General features: G+C 34.9%; 3 protein-coding genes across 3 annotated transcripts; all 3 read right to left on the bottom strand.

Annotated features, from left to right (window-relative positions):
* Nucleotides 1-1,275: 1,275 nt before the first annotated feature.
* Nucleotides 1,276-5,908, bottom strand: LOC132299120 (transketolase, chloroplastic-like). Its single transcript, XM_059795582.1, has 7 exons — nt 5,275-5,908; nt 4,373-4,463; nt 4,161-4,266; nt 3,770-4,052; nt 3,214-3,362; nt 2,973-3,126; nt 1,276-2,595 (listed from the first exon to the last, which is right to left on the bottom strand). The coding sequence occupies exons 1-7, from the start codon at nt 5,779-5,781 to the stop codon at nt 1,636-1,638; spliced, it is 2,250 nt and encodes a 749-aa protein (XP_059651565.1). The 5' UTR covers nt 5,782-5,908; the 3' UTR covers nt 1,276-1,635.
* Nucleotides 5,909-9,406: 3,498 nt separating this feature from the next.
* On the bottom strand, nt 9,407-10,018 carry LOC132300960 (uncharacterized). The gene has a single exon (XM_059798262.1). It carries the CDS (start codon nt 10,016-10,018, stop codon nt 9,407-9,409), a length of 612 nt encoding a protein of 203 aa, XP_059654245.1.
* Nucleotides 10,019-11,771: 1,753 nt separating this feature from the next.
* LOC132299121 (DNA repair protein RAD51 homolog 3) lies at nt 11,772-17,149 on the bottom strand. Its single transcript, XM_059795583.1, has 9 exons — nt 16,734-17,149; nt 16,414-16,512; nt 14,418-14,540; nt 14,251-14,284; nt 14,101-14,171; nt 13,789-14,015; nt 13,029-13,160; nt 12,520-12,586; nt 11,772-12,311 (listed from the first exon to the last, which is right to left on the bottom strand). Exons 1-9 carry the CDS (start codon nt 17,047-17,049, stop codon nt 12,136-12,138), a joined length of 1,245 nt encoding a protein of 414 aa, XP_059651566.1. The 5' UTR covers nt 17,050-17,149; the 3' UTR covers nt 11,772-12,135.
* Nucleotides 17,150-18,034: the final 885 nt, after the last annotated feature.

Below are 18,034 nucleotides of genomic sequence, written 5' to 3' on the forward strand. Positions count from 1 at the left end.
TGGGGAAGAAGAAAGTGAGAGTATCAGATCGGATCCAGTAATTTATGAATTGCTCGACGAGTTTAGAATATACTATCATTATCTGAAATCGTAGATATGTCTACGAAACTCTCACACTTTACAAATATAATTTTCATGATTTGTGGTCTACATGCACCTATTTTACCTCCTTTTAAAATAGAAGGTTGAGAGTCTTTCAAAACATTCCGGCAATTCTTTACACAAAAAATAAAAAATAAATAAATAAATAAAAAATCACAAATATAAATTGGTGTTAAAAGTACCCCCATTGGGAAGTAGATTTCTCAATGATTTATCTTATTTGATCTGATTTCAAACCGAAATCAAACCCATTCAATGAGAAATTTTTATTAAGTCTCTTAGTAAAATTGAAGAAAGAAAACTGTAATCTAGCTTTAAATTGAAAGAAAGCATATTAATTTTTTTCTTTCAATTTCATTAATTTCAATTTAGTTCGCTTCAATTTTATGCAGTTGAACGTAACTTAAATTTTTTATAAAAATGACAGTTCCTAACAATCAGTGTCTCAAATGATTGTTCCAACTGAAATCTTTGGAGATAATTCTGTCTTACAGTTCAATGGAGGAACTTTATCCCCTCTTCTTGGAAAGAGATAGTAGGATTCGACAGCGAAGATTTGAAAATTTTGATGGTGGTTGAGCTTTTAGTTGTATGAGGTTTATTTTCTTAAAAATTATTAGATAGCGTTTGAAAAGAACAAAATAGGCAGAATTCAAAATTCTCTTGTTGGCAGAATACTACCATCGAGACCCACCATTGCCATTCAAAGAGTCGTCATATATATATATATATGTGTATGTATATTATTATTACATGCCTTTGGGGCTTGGGTTGCGGGCTACTGGGTAGAGGACTGGATTTGTGAGTTGTTTTAATGTGGGCCTACACATAAAGGGGTAAAAAGGGAGATTGGTCACCGGTGCATCGCCTAATCAAGGGAAAATGGGCTGGGAGCAAGCTGGTGAAGGGCAGTCTCCCGGGCTGGGCTGGGTTGCGGCACCTAAGTCCAAGCAAGCTCTACCAACTTTGATGGCCTGTTTCAACCACCCATTCAAATTCAGTCAAACACAATCTCTTTCTCAATCACCCCCCATTGCCAATTGACAAGCAAATTGTTTAAAAGAAGCAAAAATATAACAGAAGCAAAAATAAAATCAATAATCATGCATTTAAGATGAGAACCAATTACTCAAACCAATAGTCCTAATCACTCAAATCTAATGACCACGTCCATTGGAATTATAATGAAATCATTCATTTGCTTCTGAATTAACTAAAATGTAAACACTATAAAAACTCAACAATCAATCAAATAACACTACAAAACTCGACTTGGGTACAAATTCTTGAAGACCATAAACCCTCTATGCTCTTTGATCTCTTAATTCAGTATACAGACTCAGCTGCTCCACTGGGAAAAAAAAAAAAATGAAAGTGACAAAAACTTTTATCTTCTTTTATTATAAAATGTAAGAGTTTAAGCAGTTGCCTGAGTCACTCAAGTTCACTGTAAAATTGCAAACTCAGAACTTAAGTGTAAACAGTTTCCATGGTCCCCCATCAACTGCAACCAAGAACCTCGAGTAAACAATCCTAGCAAATTGCCTTGGCTGCCGCTACAACAGCCTCAGCTGTGATGCCGAACTCCTTGTATATTTTTCCTGCTGGTGCACTTGCTCCAAACCGGTCAATCCCAATCGCCTTCCCTTTGCTTCCAACAATCTTCTCCCACCCAAATGTTGTTCCAGCTTCAATACTAACCCTGGCTGATACAGCTGCTGGCAGGACACTTTCCTTATAAGCATCTGATTGCTCATCAAATAGCTCCCAAGAAACGAAGGAGACAACTCTCACAGCCTTCCCTTCCTTTCTTAGTTCATCAGCAGCTTTGGAAGCAATTTCCAATTCAGAACCAGTTCCAATCAAGATGACATCTGGCTTGTTACCCGAAGAATTGTCAGATATAACATAGCCACCTTTTTCAACTCCTTCAATGGAAGTTCCGGGAAGATGGGGCAGCTTTTGTCGAGAGAGGGCAAGAATTGATGGTCTCTTCCTGTTGAGGAGTGCAACCTTGTATGCACCAGCTGTCTCTTTACCATCAGCTGGACGGAGCATTAAAATGTTGGGCATAGCTCGGAAGCTAGCCAAGTGCTCAATAGGCTGATGTGTTGGTCCATCTTCTCCAAGCCCAATTGAATCATGGGTCATCACATATATAACTCCAGCTTCACATAAGGCAGAAAGCCTGATAGCCGCTCTCATGTAGTCAGTAAAAACAAAGAAAGTTGCACAGTAAGGAATGAGGCCAGGATTGTGCAGGGCAATCCCATTGCAGATGGCTCCCATACTATGTTCACGAACACCAAACCTGACATTCCGTTCTTCTGGTGTGTTCTTTTGGAAATCCCCAAACATTTTCAGCAGGGTCATATTGGAGGAAGCAAGATCAGCACTGCCACCAAGAAGGCCTGGGAGAACCTTTACAAGGGCATTAAGGCATTGTTGAGAGAGATTTCTGGTGGCATCAGCAGCGCTCTCTGGCGTGTATGTCTGAGAAAGTGGAAGGAAATGGTTAAAAAAAAAAAAAAAAAAACGTGTTCTGTATGTAATGCCAAATTATTTTTTGATCGTATACTACAAGGAAAGAAGAGCTTATTTAAGAAACTGTAAATTCAGGTCGGTGAATCTGAATCTGTAAAAATCATCTACCTACCATGCATTTGAAAACAATAATTTAAATGAGTAAGAAGAATATTGCTATATACGTTGGCACTTTTAGCAAAAAAAATTGAAGCACTCCAGTCCAATACAAAATGCAGGCTAAGAACGCATTTACTTGCATATTTCGTTAGCCCAAATGTAAGAATGTTTAACAGACTCTTAGAGACGGGATAAAGAGCAACGAAAATAATCAAAGCATTACTCACTGGAAGAGCCTTCTCCCAACCAGCTGGAAATTCGCCGTTGATGATAGACTTGAACTCTGCAGCTTCCTCCTTATACTTCTTCTCATATGCAGCAAACTTGGCATTCCATTCAGCTTCAAAAGCAGCGCCCTGAGGGGTATGGCGGCTCCAATGCCTGCAGAGGGAAGAATCAAAGATGTTTATTTAATAATCACTTAAAAGAATCAAATCAATTTTTGAAGCATGATAAAGGTTCCCATACTTCTTCACATCCTCAGGCACATGGAAAGGCTCATGAGGCCATCCAAGATTCTTCCTAGTGGCATCAACTTCCTTGCCACCTAGTGCACTCCCATGTACGCTGTATGAGTTTGCCTTGTTGGGGGACCCGTAACCTATCGTAGTAGTCACCTGCGAAGATGCAAAAACTCAGCAAAGAAAAACCCTACTTTTAATGGAAACCTAAATAGAACTTAAAAGAACATCTGGCATCTCTCTCTGGAAGTAAATTCAAGGAATGAATACCCATATAATACCACTTTTATGGTTTCTACAAGCCTCATTTAGAGGACCTTTGATGAGTTACAAATAAAAATAAGGTGGAAATACAATACTTAAGCCACCAGACTTAATAAGAGACTTGATAGCTTCTCCCAAGAAGGATACGACATCTGCTTTCAGAAATTTTCAACAGAGAAGTTGCTACAACTAATCAAACATCCTTGGAACTTCCATGAAATTTAAATGCATAAATATATATGCACTCTTCCTCAACCAGACTCCCTAATGTTACAAAATGCACGCAATTAGAACCTGACCTTGATCAAAGTGGGTTTGTCTTTGACAGACTTTGCTTCCTTGATTGCAGCACGGATATCATCATAACCTGTGTTACCATTCTTCACCCATATAACATGCCACCCAAGACCCTCAAAACGGGTTTCAACATTCTCAGTGAATGCAATTTCTGTGTCACCATCAATAGAGATATGGTTGTCATCATAGAAAGCAATCAGCTTTCCAAGTCCCCAGTGCGCAGCAAGAGAACAAGCTTCATTCGAAATACCCTCCATTTGACAACCATCCCCAAGTATCGCATATCTAGAAAACAAAAATTCCAACGTCGACAAGTCAAACAAGATAACACTATAAAAAGTATTCATCTTAGTAGAAACATCCAAAGCAAGAAAATTTAAGAAGTTATTTTACGTGTAGTGATCAACAATCTCATTGTCTGGTTTATTGAAACGAGCAGCCAAATGCTTCTCAGCGAGGGCCAGACCAACAGCATTGGCAATACCCTGACCAAGAGGACCTGTGTACACATAAAAATAAAACAATAAAAAAGAAAGAAAAAAAGATTAATGTGAATTATGCATTTAATTTTTGTAGCTAAAAGAATTTGAGGACTAGATTCTAACCAGTAGTGACTTCAACACCAGGGGTCTCAAAATTCTCAGGGTGACCTGGGGTTTTGCTTCCCCACTGACGGAAATTCTTCAAATCTTCTTCCTAGTAGATTGATCCAATAAAAATCAAAAAGAAAAGAAAAGAAAAGAAAAAAATCAGTTCTAAAAAGAAACTGTAATGAATCTTAAAGTGCAATTAATTAATTAATTATTATGATATTCTGAAAAAACTCTAATTGGCCTTAGGAGGAAAGTTCATCACACACAAAGGTAATACTTATCCCATAATAAATCGCTTGAAGCACTAAACTCCTACTGAATGCAGCAAGTTCATTGCCAGAAGCAGAACCACCTTATTACAAAAGCTTATATAAAAACCAATTAACATAACACTTTAACATGTGAAGATTGAACAATGATAAGTTGGAGTTTCAATGGGATTACGAAAAAGAGAAAACTGAACAATCAAGACAGAAATTTTTCTGGGTAACCTTTTACAAACATACTCCTCCTTCGTTGAAAAAGGAAAAATAAAAATAAAATATAACCCGATCCTCTCTCGTCCTGTTTCATCCCGTGTCTCGTCATGTACATTTCCATTGCTTATGCAACAACTACATTGCATTGTTATTTCATGGTATTGCACTAGCAATACAGGACCAAGGCACAGGATTGGAGGACTCGGATTCAAAAAATACAACCAAGCAATTCCTCTTATTCCAAAATGCATAACACAGGTTAGCCCAAAAATGCAATATTTTTCTTCTACCATAATACACAGATTCTAATTTGATTTAAACGGAAATTTCAGTAACAATACACAGATCCACAGCCAATTGAATTCATATAAGCATGCCATTTTGTGTTTGTACAGTATGAAACCATGATCAAACAAATGAATCAGAGAGACACACCTTCACACTATCATATCCAGCGAGGTGAAGCAGAGCATACTGAAGCATACAACCGTGTCCAGCTGAGAGGACAAAGCGATCACGGTTGAACCAATACGGGTTTTTAGGGTTGTACCTCATGACCTCATCGTACAGTACGTGACCCATTGGCGCGCAGCCCATGGGCAGACCCGGGTGACCCGAATTCGCCTTCTCCACTGCATCGATCGCGAGGAAACGGATGGTGTTGACGGATTTCTCGACGAGAGATGTCTCGGTTTTTTCGAGGGTTTTGGCGGAGGCGGAGGCGGAGGCGGTGACTGGGTGGTGGCGCGAGTTCAGATTCTGGCGAGAGGTGCTGGTGGTGCGAATGGAGAGTGAAGATGAGGGAGAGGAGGATTTGAGGCCTGAGAAGGTGGGGAGAGAGAGAGTAGAGAGAGAGAGGCGGTCGGAGTTGGGGATCGAGCCACGGTGAGGTGTGGTGCGGGCGAGGATGGCTTGGGATAGAGTCAGAGAAGAAGCGGCCATGGCTCGATGAGAGAGAGAGAGAGTTGTTTTAGAGAGAGAAAAGGGGGGCTTGTATGTGCTTCGACCGTTTCGATCACACTGATTTTATTGAGAGAGAGATGTTAACTTTCTAGTGAGAGAGAATGTTGCAGACTGCAGTTGGTGATTTTTGATAAGAGAGCGCCAACAACTTTTTGACCGGCGAGGCGATATGACCGTTAGATCTAGGAAGATAGATCGGGATCGTTGACCGAGGGTACGAAATGAATCCCTTTTTATTTTTTCCCCTGAAATTATATTGTTTTATTTACTTTGTTTCATTGGTTTATCCGCTAACATTTGTCATATATATATATATATATTTCCATAGTGCATTCACAATCTCTTTCATCATCTTATGTTATAAAATCCGCGTCTTATACTCTGAATTCAAAGAAATTTAGTTGAAATTTTGTACTAAAATCTTTAAATCCCAAATTTAAGACAACAATACTAAACATAACATAATTGAAATTTAATGTTATAACAGCATAATTTTTTAAAGGTCACAGTGCTGCCAAACATAATATAATTAAAATTTATTATTATAATAACATATATCTTTGAAAGTGATAAAATCACATTTTAAACCATCAAGATGAATATACGAAAATATTGGGAATGGTATTGCACGACAACTCAAAAAGAAAATAAGAACTAATATAAGAGGCCTATTAGTTATTGTTCATAATTTTTTTTTTTTTTTTTTTTTTTTTGTAAAGGAATAATTTGTAGTGGGAGTGCCTGTCTCTCTGTCAGGACTCATTTGTATAATTACTACCAAATAGCAAATCCAAAACAATATTGGATTTGGTTCTCAAAAACCAAAACAAAGAATGTCTCGTAGAAATGGATCTGTGCCAACAACTTCGCTAGGTTATACTAATATGGTACTTTTTATTTTATTTTATTTTTTGATTAAAACTATAGATCAAGCTTAGCAGTATAAAAATCCTGTGTAAGAACATATGATATGAGGAGGTGGGTGGTAGTTAGTTGTTACTATCCCTTTGATGAGATGGTTGGTGAATGACAAGAAGTGACATAACTCCTTTTTTATTTTATGTTTTTGGTAGAAGATTTGGTTCAAAACAATTAAAATAAAGAGCCACATCATTCAAACTTCAGATTCTGTGTTTGCGTTGAAGATTTGGTTAAAAAAGATGCGTAGAGAAGTATAGTTAAAAATTGAGAAAGCAAGCTATATATTATTATTCAAACTTCAACAACCCCTCCCTCACTCACCTATGGTTTCAATTAATTAATTCCTAATAAGTTGAGTAAAAGAGTAGCACAAACAACACTTTGACAACATTTTCATGTACACAGTAGACATGGAAGTCTAGGTGAGATTCCAACTCCTCATCGTACAATTATGACATGGAAGTTTAGGTGAGATTCCAACTCCTCAGAGCAACCCCGGCGCTCCCAACTTTTCCCGCTCTACATTTTATATATAGTATACAACTACATCATCAATTTTATGTAAAGTGTACAGTCACATTAGCAATGGATTATATACTTAGTTTGGAGGCTCCATATTCTTATTGTGTACTCATTTTTTCATTGTACACTTTATTATGTTATTATTTTTAAAATAACAAAATAATTTTTTTATTATTTATTTATTTATTTTTCCAATAATTTTATTCTCAACAACTATAATACTAAAGACTATAATTTTATTCTCAACAAGTATAATACTAACGGATATAATTCTTTAAAAATATATATATATTAAAAAAACAATAAAATCAATATGTGGTGAAGATGTTTAAATTTATTAATCGAATAAAATTTTATTTGTTATATCATTATCCAAATTAATTAAATTATTATGTAATAAATAAATAAATAAAATTGATAAGTCAAATAGTACAAACTTTTTTTAAAAAAAAATAATTATGCAAATTATATGACTCTTTTTATTTATTTACAAAAAATGACTTTTTTTAATTAATTTAAATTTGACTATCTTTACATTAATTAATTAATTCAATACACATACAATAATTATTTTACACACCGTCATACAATATCATTTTTTCATTTTATATCATTATCTCACACACAATGGCCCACACAAACCCACTATGCCTGTGGCACTACTTCATTCCTTATATGTGAAGAGTGGAATGTGTAATATGAGTTGGGCCCCACTAGTGTGTAAGCTGCACAATAAGCAATTTGCTTCCACACAGTCATACATATGGTACAAAGTGAGGTTGCGCTGGGGTTGCTATCATCATACAACTATAAATGATATAGCGTCAACTGCAAAAAATACCTTGAAAATATATTTACAGTGCATATCACACTTCTCATATGCCAAAAATACTCTTAAAGTTTAGTACAAATAGATCTCTTTGACAAATTTAAACTATAAGTTGACTAAATTACCCAAACCATTTTATAAAATATATAAAAATATATAATTTTGTAAAATGACTGAAAATGACACCATTGAATGATGCCCCTCACGTGCAAAAAATACGTCTAAAGTTTCAATCTGGTGCAAATAGGTCTCTCTGACAAATTTAAACCCTAAGTAGATTAAATTACCCTTACTGAGCCATTTTACAAAATATATAAAAATAAATAATTTTATAAAATGACCGAAAATGACACTATTAGAGGACGCCGACAATGGATAAGTAAAGATAAAAATATAAAATAAAAATAAAATTATAAAAGAAAAGTAAAGATAAAAATATAAAATAAAAAATGAAAATAAAGTGTAAACTAAAGAAAACAAATCTGCTCCAAACTCCGAAAACCAGTGTCCATTGATATTGGGAAATTTTTCCTTTCTTTTTTTTTATTTTTATTTATTTTAACACTGTTGGTACAGAAAAAAAAAGAAAAAAAAAATATAGTAGAAAAGAGTAAACTGAAATCTAAAAAAATTCAAATCCTTATTTTACAAATTCTCAAAGTTTTTAAAAAATATGTTCAGAAATATATAGAGAAAAAAAAGTTTCAAAATATATATGGCAATGTGCAACTAAAATCCCTATTCTATGAGATTAGTAGCATATATATCCCTCGGACATTTTTTGAATAGTAAAAGGGCAAAACGAGTATTACAACACTAATTTATATCAGAGGGGTATTTTTGCACAATGGGAAAATATTAGGAATATTTTTTCCATACTTTTTCAAATAAGGGGTAAAAGTGTTACGCAAAGTATACTTTAAGGATATTTTCTGCACTTGTCCTAATCTGTGGGGCCCACTTCTAATTTTTTACAAGGTTTTTTTTTTTTGGATTAAATAGCTGCCTAGTCCCTCAAATTTCTCGTCAAACAAATAAGCTCTCTGAGCTCAGCCTTACAGAATTAGAATGACTCATTCGCAAATAGCATAGCTTATTTTCTCGTATCTTGACCATGAATTGGAAGTTGGAACAACGGTGTGTCCATCTAAAAAAAGGCCAAAAACAAAAACTCAAATTTTTTTTTTTTAAAATAGTAGAAGTCCACATTCTCCTTAGCTGTATGTGTGTGTATATATAATTCATGGAATATTCAAATTTATAAATTAAAATCTTAGATTGAAAAAAAAAAAACTAAAGAAGTACGTCACCCAATATTGCTTATAAGAGTGGTTAAAACCATTGACAATGCATACGTCTGTGTCCGTGAGATAGTTTTATTGACTCAACCTTATGATTTCTCAAATCATATACATCAAAATCTTCACTACCTGATTTGATACGTCGTCCAAGATCATCAATGAAATAGATTGAGTTGTCTTTATATTCAGAATTGTATCTAACTGAGACGAACTTTGAATCATTATGAGACAAGAACAGAACTTGATCACCGAAACTTCTCACCACTTCCCAGTCACCATTGCTCTGATTTAACTTGAAAATCTCAAAGAACTTGGTTCTGAGTCTCCATTGGCCATCAGAATCTAGACAACTTTTAAGCCTCCTCACGACCATCAACAATTCACCGGAGCAAGACTCAACCAAGTACCTGAATCGACACCTAAATTTGAAACCACTCGATACTACCTCCTCCTTGTAATTAGAATAAGATTTATCGAACAAGGATCGTCGAAGCACGCCAAACTGATCAACTGAGTAAAAGTTATCCTTGTAGAATATCACGCAAACCCATATGTAGTTTCTAGTGAAAACCGGCGTCCAACTCCTGTCTCTAAGTCTGTAAATAGCGATCTCACATGAATATGTGGTATACAAGTAGACCATGCAAGTGGGATCAGTGAGAATGGAGGAGGATGTGATGATCAGTAGATCATTCCCGGTTTTGGCGGAGGTGGAAGATGGACAACCATTCTTGAAAGGGGATTGAAGAGATATAGTGACTTCTCAATTTTGGGATACAATAGTAGCCATCCACGGTAGGAGGCGATACACCTGGTCCTTCTGGGAAAACCGCCGCCATCGCCGCTCCTACTCCTTTTGGGTGCGCCGCTGCAGCTGCCGGAATCTGCCATCAAGTAAGACAATCTCTTAATGTTGGGTGCGCGGTACCTATACTCCGTGGTGGTGGTGTTTTTACCAAGACACAAGAGTTTGCGATGATCTCTATGAGATAAGGTGGTTCTACTGGAAAGGAGTAGTAAAGGAGTGGTATACGTGGTATTTTTCGATACTCCATTTTTGTTGCCACATGACAGCACCTTCACCGCAGCGGATTGCCATGAATGGCATACACCGCGACATTGTAGAAGATCGAATGTTGTGCTCACATGTGCCATGATCAACTCGACCAGTCCTTGTTCTAGGTCGGACCAAGGGACCAGTACTTCTAGTGGATTAATATCATTAGCCATGTTCGCGTGGGCTGATCAATCCTAGGAAGCTACAAGAAGATTTGAGAGGAATCAACAAAATAGGCAAGGAAAAAAAAGATGATGTATTAACATAAAGAACATGAACTAAGGTTTCAAGTCAAGGAGGAAACCCCAGTTATAGAGCAATACGAAGGAATATATATATATATATATATATATATATATATATATATATATATATATTGTTGTTTCCTAATTCAGAAAGAATTAGCTTTCTAAGTGGTTTCAAGTTAAGAAGGAAATCCTAGTTATATATATAGAGAGAGCAATACGAGGACATCATTTTTTTTTTCCCTTGATTCCTGATCATGAAAGAATTCCCTTTTTAAGTAGGATAAAATACTATTCACGAATTAGATAAGGTCAAAATTCCTTTTTTTTAAAAAAAATTCATATATATTCGTTATTGATATTATTATACGTCCCTAGACTCCCTACAGAAGATTTCTTCTTTATCCGTATTTTGTGATCGTCCATCGACCTTGATTTGTGGGCGAGATTGAGCTTAGTGATTTCTTTTTTCTTTTATTTTTTTTAAATGGGCAAACTAGTAGATTTAATTTCCCGTTAATGAAAGTCCAACTAGATGGACTTATTTGTAGCGTGCGTTTGTATAGTAGTAGGGTGTTTAAAACACAACCAGGGAGATCACTGCAACAAGCATAGCTTTAAAAAATCATTCGGCAGCACATTGGAATTTGGGACCCATCAGGGCTTTTAGTCTCAATCTCATATTCACTAGTTATCTGTGTGCAAATATTTTGCTTCAAGGGTTACAATTCAAATGTGGTTAGCAACAAAAAAAAAAAAAAAAAAAAAGACTTGCTACAAGTGATTCTTCTGAGCGCAGCTAAAAATCATTGTTGCAAGAATCTTATATAAAAGTAAATCCAATATGCAACAAATCCTTAGGACTGTACTTCACAATCACAAATATGCAGTTCCTCCAAAAAAAATTCCTAATTATTCTTAATACAGGTGTCAATCATAAAACATCAACGTATTAAGGGTTATTATAAATTTTGTTGAGGGAAACATACCTAAGGTGAAGGAGCAAATTCTGATGGCGTCCAGGACTCTGAACTTGTAAGAAAAGTACACATTACTCTTTTTCGATTCCAAAAAAGTTTGTAGAGAGTTAGAACTAAACATGAAAACAAGGAGAAATTAGTAAATGGTCCTGGACTATATACCACTTGGTGGCCCTGTCCGATCGAAACTCATATTGAAAACCATGTGGTACAAGATTATCTAATAATTTCTCGAAAACAAGTGGTTGGTACCACACTTACCATAAAATGTTTGCTAAAATGTAAAAAGCTTTGGCCTCAAGAAGCAGCTATTTGTTTTGATATGTATCCCTGTTTACTACAATCACTCTGATCTCTAAAAAAACTTAGAGAACTAAAACGCAAATGAGAAATACTCATCATTTGACTTTTGACGTGCCTCTAAGGAAACTTCACAAATTTGAAGAGTATGTAGCCCATCTCTCGTCAACTTGGAAACTCACATTATTTTACTGCGTTTATTACTTGAAGCTGAATTTCGGATCCCTTTGCCCGTCACAGAATAAGGTGCTGAGGCTGATCGAAGAGAAGGGGACTTGTCAATATATGCATATCTTTCATTGCCATTCCAGTACAAAATAACCCGATTTGTGCAGGTGTGTGACCAACTATCACCTGTTCAAAATAATTTACCATCAAACCTAGTAAAAGACCGAATAACCATGGCAAGGGGCAAAATTGATCATAAAAACTACAAATTGAAGCAGAGTAAGCATTTTAATTCTCCTTCTCTTTTTTTTTTTTTTTCTTTTTTATTTTATTTTTTATTTTAGAATAAATAAAAAAACTAGATAGGTTAGGGAACTATTGAGAATGAAATTACCAAGTGCAAGAGTCAGGTTGAATGAACCTTCTGAATACTTAGTCGTCACCTGATTCAGTAGAACAACCTGCTTTGTGGGGAATAAAGGAAAAACAAAAAATATACAAAAGAGATTTAAAAAGTAAACATCTTCATATTAGAAAAATTCCAGACAAATAATTTACTACAGGTATTTGGTAATTGATGAGTTCCAAGGGAGTTTTACAGATAATAACAGAATTATAAAAACATGGTCCCAGTTCGAAATAATAACACAGAAACAGGCACAGAGATTGTTTAATATTTGCTGAAACCAATTCTGCCTAGATCTTTTGTCATATGAAATCAGATATTTGGAAATTAAGTTTTAAAGAAGAAACAAAAAGAGCAAAAGGCAAAAGAACAAAGAATAAATAGATAAACCCTAATATACAACTTTCCTGCCTGCCCCAACTACATTTCCATTTCCATCAATTACACTAGGAAATTACGACTTTAAAATTCTATAAAGATAATTGAATAATTCTTACCGCCACACTGAACTTTTTCGCTAGTTTCATCAACTTTAAGGCCATTCCACTGAGTAATCGAGTTCTAAGAGCCATGTCTTCAAAATCTTGACGGAAGTGGAAAGCAACACTATCAATAATTACAACTTTAACCTGTGAAGAGATCAAATTAATGCACTGACATGAGGCACAATTAATAGATACACGTGAATAAGTAAATATATATAAAGTGATGGTTAAGATGATAGACTTCTGTTACATAACTCAAATCAGTTAAAACAACGAAAGGTAACAGGTGTTAAAAGTTCATTATATTTAGCTATACACGTTCACAAGTTAAGAAAAGATTAGGGGAGAAATGAAGTAACAACCAAAACATCCAATGTGCGCACATACATAGTTACACACATGCACACATAATCACTAAAAAATTAATGGGGCCTCACAATCAGAAAAACAGTAGGCGCTACTTTCTACTTTGTGACAACTGCCTTTTTGCACATATATTAGCATTGATTGTTGCCTTCTACCAAAAAAATACTTAGGTAGTTGCAAGCCATCACTATGGATCTCTAGTTTTTATCAATATTCAGGCAAAACTAATGACTTAGGCAGGGGAATTTTAGAATTTCTAACGTTGTTGGGGAACTTCACCAATGTTAGAGAAAATCAACAAAATAACAGATTGCTATAGTTTAAAAGATATAAAACCATAAAAATATAAACTGTAGCTAAATTGCTTGAGCCTTAAAGCACAAAAGCAAAATATGCATTGTCCTACATCTTTATGCTCTGAGATGAATTTTTCTAAGTAATTTATCAAGGCAATTTGCTCTGTGTAACTGCAGATGCGGAAATAGAATATATTTTCTAGGAAATCCTTGGGCTGCATTTTGACTTGACAAGCTTGAACTTTTTTCTGTAGAAAACCACTATATTCCAACATGTCCTCCAAGCATGCCTCGGCAATTTGTAAAGCACGTTCCACCATAAAGCTGCCTTCTGTATCTAAGCATCACAAAAAAACATGATGTTTTAAGCTCAAAGCATCACCAACAATCATGAAATTTGGTCATCAAATTATGACACTTACCTATATAAATTGCTTTGGCTCCAAGGCCACCAAAATCACCAGGAATTTGAACATTCACAGCAAGTTGGATCCTGTAATTCTATTACATCATGATGGTAAAAGAAATACCCAACTTAACAAGGAAAGAATTAAAATGACGACCATCCATACCCCAGCTGTGTTTTACCAATGCCTGGCACTCCACCTAATAAGATAAGATATACTCTCTTCAGTAACAGAAGAATAGCCTGGTTTTGAGCACATTAAAAAAAGTACAAATCTTATGAACTAACGATCACGACATGATAATAAATGGTCTGAGAAACAACATGACTAACCAATTTCAGTTACTTCTTTGCAATTTATTCCTCCACCCAAGATGTTATCCAGATCTGCAGAAGATGTAGTGATGCGTGTAGATAATTCCTCCTCATGGAGCATGTCCCAGGCAGTCTGTGCACCTGCATGAAAAGGAAACTGGAAAATTATTCTTAATTTAAGTGAACTTCCTTGAATAATTAAAAGATGGAGCCCTTCTTGTTCAGGCAATTATGGAAGGAAAAACATTCTTATAATTATTTTTCAAGCAAAAACTAAGCCTTACTGAAATAATATAAAGGCTGTTTTCAAAGTTGTCACTTGATCATACAAGATTCTAAGCACAAAATCCAGTTGAGGAGCAGTTACAACGCATTTTAGGTTCTCAACATCGTTGGAACCCATATATAAGAAAGAAGGCAATATAACAACAGCAAATAAATAGCATACCAGCATACAGCATGCATAGTGCTGCATTTGTTTCACTTAATATTTCAGAGTGGTAATCCAACGGTTCACCAAATGACTGCTCCCCAATCAACATGAGTTATCTCAGACTGATGACCAACAAGTTGAAGTAAAGCTTTTACCAAATGAAAAATCACTGGTTCTCAGTCAATCACTTGGTGTTCAACTTGATATAAAACTCCTATCTTGCAATTTGCAACTTTATTGGTTAAGGTGTCTTTCTCATTTTCATTACTTTTCATTTTTACCTTAGTGTTGTCACTGACTCACTGTTCACAAGTTATATGCTCTATTTTATTAAGATGGCATGGAATTTTGGCTCTTAAGTTACCTTGATTTAGCAAATTTAAGTAGCAATCAATTATTTCTTTATTTATTTTAAAAAAAAGGATTTTAAGATATTATCAATCCCTTATTCATGGAAGCAGCAAAGCTTAGAAAAAAAAAAAAAAAAAAATGACAAGGGTAGGAAATTGGTGCATTTGTTCCATTCTCAAAAATGGAACTTTGAAGGTAAAAATGGCTCTTGCAACAAGATCTAAATTAGGAAAGACGATTCTTCCTGATTTCACTTCCTTGTAGGAAAAAAAAAAAAAAAAAAAAAACCAAACCAAACAATTTGTTACAGATCAATTGATTACTTTATCCATTTAGCTACTGTATTCTGTCATCCCAGCATCGCTGCCAACTCCAACATAAAACAAAGATTTCTCAACATTCCCAAGAGAATCACCACGTACAATTCCTTCATTGGCTGAATCATCGATTATTGTACAAAATCAAAGGATTTTCTATTGTTTTCTTCTGTAAGAAAACCGTAGAAGGAAAATACTGCTGGTAATTGTAGCAGCTAACAATAATTAGACTTGATGAAATTCTACACTTAATGAAAATTTAAAAGTCCCAAAAAACGATGCCCTTTCTTTGTGACAGAACATGAAGGATAAAAATTTAATAACGTTGGAAAACTAAATAACTTTGATCAGAGTTTTGCATAATATGATTATCATACAGTAAACATATATGTATTTGATTAGTAGTCATACATCACATATATTAATCACACTTAGAAATGAATGAAACTTTTACTATTTTCATATCACACCCTATAGAAGTATGAAAAACAGCACCCAAGATATATATGCTTAACAGGAGAATGGGAGCAGTGCATTGGTAGCCATTACACTGGACTAAAGCTGAACAAAACTAAAGCATCAAATGTCGTAGATAAACACTAAAATCACTGGACTAAAGCTGAACATAACAAATGTATCAAATTATAAAAAAGAAGGAAATGAGGTCATATAATCCACAATGGAGATCAACAGTTACGGTTGTCCTGCATGCAAACAAAGACCAAAAGAAATATTTACATGCCTATACCTTATGATTTTTCTAATACGATATACGCATTTCACATTATTTATATATAATATATATACACACACATCAAAATTTATATCTGATTCAAGTATCTTGGTATTATCACAGTTCCAAATGGGAAAAAGAAAAATAAAGCAAATTATAAAACAAGGAGAGAGAAAATACCATTAACAGTGGTATGACTTCCATCAGAGTTGTGTAATCTACTACTATCTGAGACGACTCTCAAAATTTCAAACGCCTCCTTCTCCGAAATGCTTAGATCTACAATTCAAAATGACAATAAAAACCTAATTAGCATAAGAAACAACTCTATACAGATAATTTTGGGGAGAAACTGTGAATTGCGGATACAAAGAGTGTGATAAGCGATCATAATTGAATAGCATTTCTGTAGTTAATAACAGTAACGAATAGAAAAGAGAGATCGAGTAATGTGTGTGTGTGAAATGTGTTTGTGTGTGTGTATATATGCATATGTATACCTCGTGCTAGGTCGGAGGGAGAGACGGATGAAAGCGAAGAGAGAGAAGTGTAGCCTGCAGAAATCAGCTTCCCTCTCTGTGATGCAGAGATTGGTAATATCGACACTTCCATTCCTCTATCTCTCTTTCTCTCTCTAGCTTCAGAGAAAACTTTGGTGGTTTTGGCGCCGAAAACGCCTTTGGAATTGGGAAAGTTCCAAGAGCGAGGCCATCGCCAATCTCTTTCGGAGTTCGGACTATGATACAAAGGCCCACAAAGCTGACTGACCGATCGGGCCGAAGACCCAACTGGCAGTTTTTTGGGCTCAAATATCATTTTCAAAATTTTTTTTTTTTTTTTTTACCGGAAATTGAGGCAATTTGTATAAAAGTATAAACATGTACATCTCTTAATTATATAGAAGTAGTATAAATTGTATAAAAGTATAAATCTCATTTTCCCCATCTCTTAATTATACATTTACACTGTTACTTGGCTATTTAACATTTGAGCCCCTATATTTAAAGACTTTTTTTTTTTTTTTTTTTGGGAACCGTTAATCCTTTCAACTACTGATTTTTGAGTTACAAAGTAAACTTGGATATGTGTAATTACTCGCAAACCGCACATATTATTTAAGTCTAGGTATTTTTGTGTATTGTGAGAGTCAAACTCAAGACGTTCAAGTTTACGGCCCGTCCCTTTAAATTTTTTAACCACTAAATCACTCATATACGTTCTTTCAAATTTTTATTTTTAATAAATTTGGCTTTGTTACGTTAGAAAATTAGTAGACACATTCCATATACGCAACTTTATTCTAACTGGTTAGTATTTGTTTGGCTTCAAAAAACACTTTTTTCATCATTTCCAAAATAAAATTAGCGAGAGTTTCTTTAGCCGCTGACCATAGCACACGATACTGAATCAAGGTCGTTGCCGGTCTCCAATAACTAACTGGTCGGTTTAAGAAAATTTAGTTGGACCATATTATAGGTAGCTTAATAATATGTATGATAGCAAGGGTATATGTGAAGACAAATATTGTATAGTGGGGCATAAAAAATAGGAAATCTGCTCATAAAAGTTTAGTCACCAATGACGAAAGCGTCGAAAGGTGGATTTTGAATCTTTGATTGATTTTTGAGTTTACTATTTGCCGAAAGGCCACTCAAGGATCACATGATTGATGAGATGTCACCCCACTGTAAATTCTTAAACAGATCTGGCATATCTATAATCTAATATATATATATATATATATATAGATCTTGTTGCATGATTTTGGGCTTTCGTAACCTTTATTCTAGGATTATGTTTT

Source organism: Cornus florida, unplaced genomic scaffold (genome assembly GCF_030987335.1).
Source record: "Cornus florida cultivar Cherokee Brave unplaced genomic scaffold, ASM3098733v1 CherokeeBrave_3.0.0_Hap2_Chr03, whole genome shotgun sequence".
Taxonomy (NCBI): Eukaryota; Viridiplantae; Streptophyta; class Magnoliopsida; order Cornales; family Cornaceae; genus Cornus; species Cornus florida.

Excerpts from the sequence above, each read along its gene's own strand:
- LOC132299120 (XM_059795582.1), bottom strand. The coding sequence starts at position 5,781 with ATGGCCGCTTCTTCTCTGACTCTATCCCAAGCCATCCTCGCCCGCACC. Across the intron at positions 4,267-4,372 it reads TGGTGTTGAAGTCACTACTG|GTCCTCTTGGTCAGGGTATT; the intron begins GTTAGAATCTAG and ends ATGTGTACACAG. Across the intron at positions 3,363-3,769 it reads ACAAACCCACTTTGATCAAG|GTGACTACTACGATAGGTTA; the intron begins GTCAGGTTCTAA and ends GCATCTTCGCAG.
- LOC132299121 (XM_059795583.1), bottom strand. The coding sequence starts at position 17,049 with ATGATATTTGAGCCCAAAAAACTGCCAGTTGGGTCTTCGGCCCGATCG. Across the intron at positions 16,513-16,733 it reads TCCCTCCGACCTAGCACGAG|ATCTAAGCATTTCGGAGAAG; the intron begins GTATACATATGC and ends TTTGAATTGTAG. Across the intron at positions 12,312-12,519 it reads CAACCTGACTCTTGCACTTG|GTGATAGTTGGTCACACACC; the intron begins GTAATTTCATTC and ends TATTTTGAACAG.
- LOC132300960 (XM_059798262.1), bottom strand. The coding sequence starts at position 10,018 with ATGGTCTACTTGTATACCACATATTCATGTGAGATCGCTATTTACAGA.